This window comes from Alligator sinensis, unplaced genomic scaffold, assembly GCF_000455745.1.
Source record: "Alligator sinensis unplaced genomic scaffold, ASM45574v1 scaffold29_2, whole genome shotgun sequence".
In the NCBI taxonomy this organism is placed as follows: domain Eukaryota; kingdom Metazoa; phylum Chordata; order Crocodylia; family Alligatoridae; genus Alligator; species Alligator sinensis.
Genome location: NW_005842194.1, coordinates 694,914 through 704,309, shown reverse-complemented (window position 1 = coordinate 704,309; position 9,396 = coordinate 694,914). Strand labels below are relative to the sequence as shown.

Sequence of the window (9,396 nt, the reverse complement as noted above, 5' to 3'; positions counted from 1 at the left end):
CGCCTCCTGGTGCTCCAGGGTGCAAATTCTATCAGATGCCCCTCTCAGGTGTGGGGATTAGAGTGACACTCAAGGATGGAGCGTAGCTTAATTTTTGGCATGTCAGCCTTCAGGGTTCACCACCACTAGTTTAAAGCATATGTGTATCTGACTTTGTATTTATAAATTGTGGTGAATAATTTTGTAGGAGAAATGTCGAGATTATGAAAATTGCACATGCCTGGAAAGCTTTTATGTAAAACTGCATGAATGTAACGAAATACGTATTAGAGAATATCAGGCATTGACATTGTGTGTTCTTTTTTTTACTTTATTTCTATGACTATACTCCATGTAGCCTAGAAATAAATGTTTCTACTTAAAACATTTTACTCTGATTTTTGCTCATTTTAATGTTTAATCTAGGTAATCTTCCAAGCAGTGCAAGAGTTAAATTTACCTGCTAATGTTAGATTATTAAAACAAAAATAATAACTTGAATTAAGGTTATCTAATAAGTCTGCCTTTTCTGTAACTAAATCTCTACTTAGAGTTATGGCTTTGTATATAAAAGTGTAGGCTTAAGTACATATCTTAACTTCATAGAGCTGTTAATATACATACAATTGTGTGCAGTTCTATAAGGAAAAAAAAGAAATTGAAAAGACTAACTAGATGCATCTATCCTATCTCTGTACCAGTGCAGTTTATTCAGTGTGGGTACTGTTCTGTTTTATCCTCTTATATGTAATTAAGTATATTTCCTCATAATGCTCCTAAATAATTATTCTCCCTGGCGAGATACTTAATGATGTGAGAGATTCTTCTCCAGTTTGCACAGGTCCTTAAAGCTGTTCTTGCTGTTGTTTGTTTTTGTAAGTACCTTATCCTTTTAGAAGTATACATACAGCTTTTAAAATATTAAGAGCTGGAGAAATGTAAAACAACAAAAAAACATTTTGTTTATACCCTAATTATTATTTTTATTCGTAGGTATGCTACAGTGTGAAAGTAAATTGGGCCCGCTCAGTTTAAGCTGTTTAAAAATGCACTAAATAGTATTGTTTTATTATAAAGTATTTAGAACTGAAAGCCTTAACTTTAAAATGAATTCATAAGTGCAATGAAGAAGATGCTTTTTAAAAAGTATAGAAGAATTAAATCTCTAAACAAATTATTATATACATTTTTAAAGGGCAATATTCAAACATCAGAAACTTTGAAAACTGAAAATGAAGAGCTAAAGAAAAAGAAAGATGAAACCACTTCAAAGGTTCTCCAACTTGAAGAAGATCTTGTGTCTGTTACTCAAAAAGCAATTGAAAAAGAAACAGAGTTAGACAGGTATTTGACTCTCTGAATGTTATGTTTTGTTTTAATTTTATTTTTATATTTATACATGTAAATTAGGAAGAGATGTATGTTCTGTATTTATTAATATCTTCCAATTGATCCATTCCTTAGTTGGAAAGACAAGCTGAAGAAATTAGTCCTTGAGAAAGAACAACTTGAATGTCAGTTAAAGACAGAAAAAGATGAGAAGGAGCTTTATAAGGTAACTTATGCTTCCCAACTGCATGTCCTGAAGCTAGGCAGGTAAAAGTAAGTCCAATGCCAATTTAAAGAACTGTGATAAATTGAATGCATCAGGAAACAGTCTCTTTTTGTGAACATCTTTTAACTGTCTTAAAAAATGTTCTAGATAAAGATGAGTGTGGAAAGCAATCAGAAAATGCCTGAAGTTACTGAAAGGTCTCTTGAAGGAGGCTAATCACTGACTGTTCTATTTAAATATACTCCTGATTAATTAAAATTAAGTGATGCTAGACAGGCACTTTTTTATTGTATAACACAGCACCTGATAAGGGACCATGATAAAGCAGTGATGAAAATGTCCCTTCCAGGCATTGCGATGTTTCACAGGGACATTGATCCCTTTGCAAGTAACCAGAGCATATACTAGCTACTATATGTTTACATCTTCAGGAACAACTTTAGTATTTTTTTTGTAGACTGTGTTGTCTCTGGAACTGAGTACTGTTATTGCAGTATTGGGTATGGTGTAATTCTTCATTGTAGTTTCCCTTTGTTCATTTTCTTTCCTATCCAGAAATCCTGAAGCAAGTGTTGAAATTATAAAAACGTTAATGTTTTGATCTCTAAAAAGACTTAACTTTTCACAGTATAGCAAAACTTGTGCTAAGATTTCTTGTGTTTACAGTTGGAAGGAGAATTCACATTTTTGAGAATCATTACAGATGCACTTGAAGAATACAGAAATAGAAAACACCAAGCTAGTAAAAGAGATCCAGGCATTAAAGAATTTGGATGCAAATAAAGAAAACTTGATATCCTATTACAAAGACGAGGTTGGCAAACTACAGATGTGTGTGGCTGAAAAAGAAAACGTGAAGAAAACATTCTTGCTTTCGTCAACGAGCAAGGTAGGTGCTGCTGGTATGATTGGCACAATTTAAAAGTATCCCTTGAAGCTGAAAGTATTATTAATGTAAAGTTGCATGCGTTTGGCAAAGATGAGGGTGCTGAAGAAGATGGTGGGGAGGAAGCAGGCCTGATGATGGTATTTTTAATATATAATGAGAAACTGGAGAAAGTTTAGATAGAAAATTAGTTTTGTGTTAGCCGTGCTAAGTTTGAATAGGTAGAGAAATAGTTTGCAGGTGATACTGGAGACGGGCAGAAATGTGGGGTGAAAAGAAGGGAGGTGGCATTGAGAGAATGTTTCAATTGCCAGGATAGCAAAAGGAAGTTGTGGCTGTCTTAGTGGAACTAACTAGATCTAGAAAGAAAGTGGAAGAGAAGGGAACCAAAGACATAATCCTGTTGGGACTTTATAGAGTATAGGGGAAAGTGGCGGGGGAAGGGCATCAAAAGAGATGCAGAAGGAACAATAAGAATGCACTGTTTGGAGTTTACAATGGTGTGAAAGGTAGGGGAGGACAAAATCAAAAGAAAGGTTAGAGGGAATAAGAGTATTGTTCTCAAGATTTATTTAAGAGAATGAAATTTGAGAGCAGTCAGCAGATTGAGAATTTCCTCAAAGAGAAGATTGATGCAGTCTGGAAAAAATTCAGTACACTCAGTGAGGATTGTGTGCATGAAATTCAGTGAAAGTGGAGAAGTAATAATGTGTACAAAGAAAATAGCAAGATGGGAAAATGGCAAAGTATGTTGCCTTGTCTTTCCAGCCTAAATTAGATTTGGGTATTTCTAGTTACATTCCCCTAAATGCCATGCTGGTGAATCTATTGTTAGACATCTAATGTGTGTATTATCTTAAAAAAAAAAAAAAAAAAAAGTGTTTTCCAATGCAGGATCAAGTGTTAACCATAAGGGCCCTATGACACATTCATTTAATGTATTGGGATTTGTTCCCAACAAGTGCACCTCCTGCTGTGCCACATGTGCATGACAGGACATGCTGTTTAAGGGATCCGGGATGAGATCCAGTCACACCATCATTAATTGCCAGTGCAATGGGAACTTAAGATCATGATTCCCAGCTCCCCTGCACTAGCAGGTTAAAAGCTGGGTGCCCCGCAGCCTGGCATGACCCAGTGTGGTCCCAGGGCTGGGACTGACAATCAACTGATCCAACACCCTGGCCCAGCTGATGGGCTCTCCTCCATCTGGCACCCTGAAAACCCTGGGGTGCTGTCCCAGTCAGGCCTGTAGCACAAGGCTATCAGTCTGCTGAGGCAGGGGGACCTGTCAGCTAAGCCCCCCATGCAGCCAGCATCAGACTGAATGGTGAGATTACCCTGCTATATATTTTATTTAAGAAGCGATGGAAACCAGCCACAAAATTGTTACCTGTTTTGTGGAATATTACTGTGTCTCGTTTTCCATTTTGTCATGCCACTGATTCCCTGAATGTGTAGCGAGACTACTATTTATAGTGCAATTAACAGGTTAATCGTGTTGCATTGTAACATCTGCCACTAATTTAACAAATAATGTCATATCCTGGAAGATCCCTAATGCTTTGTCTGCTATGTTACTGTCTGCTGTAAATCACAGATATATACAGAGATGTATCTGATTTAATAATACCTTCTGTCACAGAGGTAAAGGGGCAGTAACCATGTATTCATTTACATGTGCAGAAATCCAAGCACAGTCAATCTAAAAGAAAGTCCATATAATCTCTTGGAGACTTCAGAAAAATGCATTTGAGAATAGCGGGCTACACAGACTTCAGTTCGTCTAGACTCAGTTAAGACAGCCCACTGCCATCTTACTTAGTGTCTTTAGGAAGAGAATCATATCCAGATATTGAGCTTTTATGCCTCTCTAAAAAAACCCAAAAAACCTTCCACTCCTTTTTGTGATGTTTAAAGCTACAGCCGGAGTGGGGATTTCACTTATTTGCTATTTTATAAAATCTTTGATACACACACATTCTCTTTTAAAAATGAAGAGGCATCTCTACTTATGACATTGTGTTGTTAATTGAGAGCAAAGATGTTGTTGAAATTAAGTTATGTTAATTGGGTTTAAAATAGAATCAGCTGGAAATGCACCAAAATAGCAATGTGCAGAGTAATAATAAGTTTCTGAAACTTTTATTTTGGAACAAAGATTATATTATACCATTAACTCATTTGTATACCATTTTCAATCAACTAAAATTTATTGACAGAATAAAGACAAAACCACTTACAAGACAGTTACCTTAGGCTTGGGACAGACATTAAAAAAGCCGGAGCCTAAATTGATTCAGTCTTTGTAGGTTAGTCTAACCTGCCTGCAGTGGCTTAGGCTAGAAGCCAGGGAGCGGGTGGGTGCTGCAGCAGCCTTCCCTTCCCTTCCCTTCCTCAGCAGCTGCAAGGCTGGAGGAAAGCTGACTTGAGGGGTGTGGCCAGGCCCTGGCAGACTGCTAAGTATGATTGCAGAGGGGTTTAAACCCACTGCACTAGCCTGTAGGGCCCCCAGCCATGATGTGCCTGGATGGGGAGATGGGGAAGCAGCCCTGGCCAAGCTTGTCCCCAAGGCCAGACACTGGCTGGGGCAGCACCTCAGGTGAAGGGGTGAATAAACTCCCCTGTCTCAGGGAAGGAACAGCACCCCAGCTGGGGTCTGTCCAGCTTTCCCCTCTGCTCCTGCAGCTCCCCTTGCCCTCCCCCACTTCGCTGCTCAGAGCAGTGCAGCATGGGCAGGAGTGGGAGGGGTAGGAGCTGCTGGAGCAGAGGGGAAGCTGGCAGGGCGGAGCTGTTCTGCTCCGCTCACCTCTAGCTGCAGCTCCTGGTCCTGCACCGCACAGCACTGTGTGTGGTGGGTGATAGCTTCAGCCCAGCACATGTAGCTCTGGCTCCAGCTCTGGCTGCTTTCCACCTGCTCCGCCCATGGATGGAACTGGTGGAAAGCATCCAGAAGCTGGAGCCAGAGCTTTATGAGCTGGGCAGAAGCTGCGGGGCTGAAGCTTCCCGCCTGCCCACCCAGAGCGGCGGGGCAGGGGCAGAAAAGTACACGCAGGCCTGGCTAGCTCACAGTTTGGGTGCAACTGCAGCCACAGAAGGTTGCAGAAAATGGGGGGCATGGTGGCAGCTGCAGTCTGGCTGTACAGCCCCCACGGCCTCAGCCCAAGCCTCATCCTCCTGGGCAGGGCCCAGCCCAGGCTGGTCCCTCTACATCTGCCCTCAGCACTTACGTTCTGTTACAAGTTTAAACCAGTTTTTGATCGCTTAAACCGGTTTACGTGGAACTTTTGTCCCTGGCCTTAGGGTGTTTGTATACATGTTTTCGCTGCAGTGTCGGGTGGTTTTAAAAGTGCCAGGCACTGCAGTGCATACATCTATATAAATGGTGATATCTGCATCAGTGCTTAGAAAATGGCAGCAGTGTGCTTTTGAACTGAAATGCATCGAAGGTGTTTTAGTTCAAAAGTGCACCGCTGCCACTTTCTCATGGTATTTCACCATTTATACAAATGCATATGCAACACAGTGCTGGGTGCATCAGCTCACATGCAGAGCAAACTCGATTAATTGATTCTGCTCTGACATGCCAGATCCCTGGCACATCAGAGCAGACAAAAGCCCTTAATGTCTATAGGCATGAGGGAAAATTACTTTCTCTTTCAAATGTTCAGATGTGAAGACGCACTTCAGTCTTTATTTAAGTAATTAAACTCAGTTTCTTTTGGGTTTTTTCCTGTTTGTTTTTTTCCTTCCCCCAGGAGGATGTAAGCATTTTAAAGGAACAGCTCCGGAAAGCTGAAGATGAAATTCAAGGTAGCAGACAGGAAGCTGCCTTAAAGTCAAAAGAGTTGAGTGATGCAGTAAATGTTCGAGACAAGACCATGGCTGATCTTCACAGTGCTCGTCTGGAAAATGAAAAATTGAAGCAGCAGCTTGCTGATGCTGTAGATGAACTTAAAAAAATCACACTTTTGAAAAATGAGCAGGTATTATTATTATTATTATTTATTAATTAATTAATTAATTAATTAATTAAATGTGTTTATTATTATTATTATTAATTAATTAATTAAATGTATTTATTTATTTAATTACAAATTTGGCCAGTTTTTGCATGGAACCTGGTTTTTTTTCTTAGATAAGCTGTAATAAGAAATCTGTCTTACCATTAAATACATTATCTTTAATTCAAAACATATACATTGTTTTAGGGGGTTTATAGTTGAGAAGAACATTCTATATTATTTTTTATGTTGAGATTCAGTTTTTTCCCCAGAAATTATTCTTACAAATGAATAGAATTGTGGGTTATGTAGATTACTTTGGATTGGATTACCCGTTTTCAACTAGTGTGAACACTGGGAAAACAGGTTATTCTGAATTACTGCAAACAAGATGGAGGCTACTGGATGTGGTTTGATTAAGATTTACTCCTTACTGGATGAAAAGCATAAGCCTTTTCATGAATAATTCAGAATTTTTGGTGCAAGTACCTTTTTTGAGCTTGTTGCGTGTGCATATGCATGTGTGTTTATTTAATATACATTTGTATAATAAAAAGTTTCAAGCGTATGTTGTTTATGTGAGGTTTGTTCTAAAACACACCAAAGAAAACAGAAGGACTTTCACTGACTGAGTTTTGGCTCAGACTCCTTGTGACTACTACTGTCTCAGATTAATTTACACCAGAAAAGAGTATTGCAATTATATGGCAGTTTGGGGGGGGAAAATGCATTTCCAAAAGGTAGCAAAAACAGCATGCCTCAATTTAAGATGCTCAGAAATTCTTTAGTGGGAAAGTATATTAGTAAATGTTTTTGTTATTCTAAAAATCTAACTTAAAAAAAACCGCCATTAGTGGTGGACGGGCCGTACTCAACCTGGCGAGATGTGAGCAGTGGGGTCCCCCAGGGCTCGGTCCTCGGTCCCTCACTGTTTAACATCTTCGTCAGCAACTTGGACGAAGATGTTAAGTTTGTCCAAGTTTGCTGATGACACTAAGATCTGGGGTGAGGTGGGCACACTCGAAGGAAGAGAGAGGCTGCAATTAGATGGACTACAAAAGTGGGCAGATGAGAATAGGATGGGGTTCAACGTAGACAAATGCAGGGCGCTGCACCTTGGGAGAAGGAATCCACAACATACATACAGGCTGGAGAGTTCCCCTCTTGAAAGTACAGAGGCAGAAAGGGATCTTGGAGTCATTATTGACTCCAAGATGAACATGAGCCGCCAATGCCAGACCACAGCCAGCAAGGCCAGCCATACCTTGTCATGCATCCAAAGGTGCATCTCAAGCTGGTCCAGAGAGGTGATACTCCTCGTCTATGCAACTTTGGTCAGGCTGCAATTGGAGTACTGCGTCCAGTACTGGGCGCCGCACTTTAAAAAGGATGTGGCCAGCCTGGAGAGGGTTCAGAGGAGGGCCACCTGTTTGGTGAGAGGGCAGCAAGACAGGCCCTATGAGGAGAGACTGAGGGACCTGAACCAGTTCAGCCTCAGCAAGAGGAGGCTGAGGGGGGGACCTGGTGGCTGCCTACAAACTCGTTGGGGAGATCAGCAGCAAATAGGAAGAGCCCTATTCTCCCCAGCATCAGCTGGGGTGACAAGAAACAATGGTCGTAAGCTGATGGAGAATAGGTTTAGGTTAGAGATCAGGAGGTAATATTTTTCAAGTAGGGTTACCAGAATATGGAACCAACTTCCTAGGGAAGTGGTCCTTGCCCCTACCCTGGTTAAATTTAAAAAAGAGATTAGATGATCACCTGTCTGGGAACTTGTGAACCCAGCATTCATTCCTGCCTGTGGCAGGGGGTCTGGCTAGATGATCTGTTCAGGTCCCTCCTGACCCTAGCTACTATTAAACTATGAACAAGATTCTGAAGAAACGTAATAGGCCAGACTGTCTCCAGTAAGTGACTCAGTCAGCAAAAGGGAGCCACAATTGGTCCATAGCTAACTAGTTAAGAATTGCCAGTGCTGCGAAAGCTGGGTTAGCTACTTCCTGTATCAGTCATACATTTCTTCTGCAGCCTCTGGAAAGGCTGAAAAGGTTCTTATTCATACTTCAGTCCAAAGCACTTTGTCTTTGTTATAACAGTCTGAAAAGCATTTTACAATATTTATTTGAAAAAATATATACACTTCTAAGTTTTTTTTTTTTTTTTTTTTTTTTTCCTTTTCTTTGCTTCCTTTTATTAAAGGAAACTTCAAACACAGTAGAGCAAGAACTGCGCAGAGAGGTTGAGGATCTGAAACTTCGCCTACAGATGGCTGCTGATCATTACAAGGAAAAATTCAAAGAATGTCAAAAGCTCCAGAAACAAGTGAATAAACTTACAGAGCAGATAGTAAGTAGAACTGAGGAATCATCATGCCATTTGTGAATTTTAAGTATTTTTTTGGTTTGCTTGTTTGCAAAGAATAGTGCATTTAAAATAAATAATTAAAACACTGTGATAATAGTGTTTGTTAAATTCAGCGTTTTCCACAGTGTCCATTTACATCTATGATACTTGATGATGAGTTATCAAACCCAAGCATGGGGTCCTAGATTTTGTGTATGCGTAATGCTACTAGCAAAGTAATCTTCAAGGCAGAGATCCCTGTCTGAGTTGCCTTTTTCTTCTAGGCAGTAAAATAAATTAAAAACCCTTATAGTGTGTGTTTCTTCCCTGTATTCTACTCCTGGGAGGGGAGGCACGGGAGAGGGGAAGAACTTTCAGGGAATTAGAAATGGTGCAGAAGAAGGTTTAAAATAAGGTATCTGCATCTATTTTACCTACTCCTTTTATTTATCTCTGCAACTTCCTATTGACCCTGCTTTATCAGGGATCCTGGTTTTCCCTGATTTAAAGATCACAGATTCTCTGATTTAAAAAAAAAAAAAAAAAAAGCAAATTCTCTGATAAACCCCAAAATCTGTGATTAAAACTAAAGGCCTCCCACAGCCCCCACCTGGTGCTGCTGGTGCCCC

General features: G+C 40.0%; 1 protein-coding gene across 2 annotated transcripts in view; it reads left to right on the top strand.

Annotated features, from left to right (window-relative positions):
• The window catches only part of TAX1BP1 (Tax1 binding protein 1), an 83,871-nt gene that overhangs the window by 45,622 nt on the left and 28,853 nt on the right, over window positions 1–9,396 (top strand). For both annotated transcript variants that reach the window (XM_014521232.2, XM_014521233.2), the window contains 5 exons: window positions 1,175–1,323; window positions 1,444–1,534; window positions 2,238–2,423; window positions 6,179–6,406; window positions 8,624–8,770. In XM_014521232.2, the coding sequence (XP_014376718.1) occupies window positions 1,175–1,323; window positions 1,444–1,534; window positions 2,238–2,423; window positions 6,179–6,406; window positions 8,624–8,770 (801 nt within the window). The remainder of the gene's footprint in view (window positions 1–1,174; window positions 1,324–1,443; window positions 1,535–2,237; window positions 2,424–6,178; window positions 6,407–8,623; window positions 8,771–9,396) is intronic.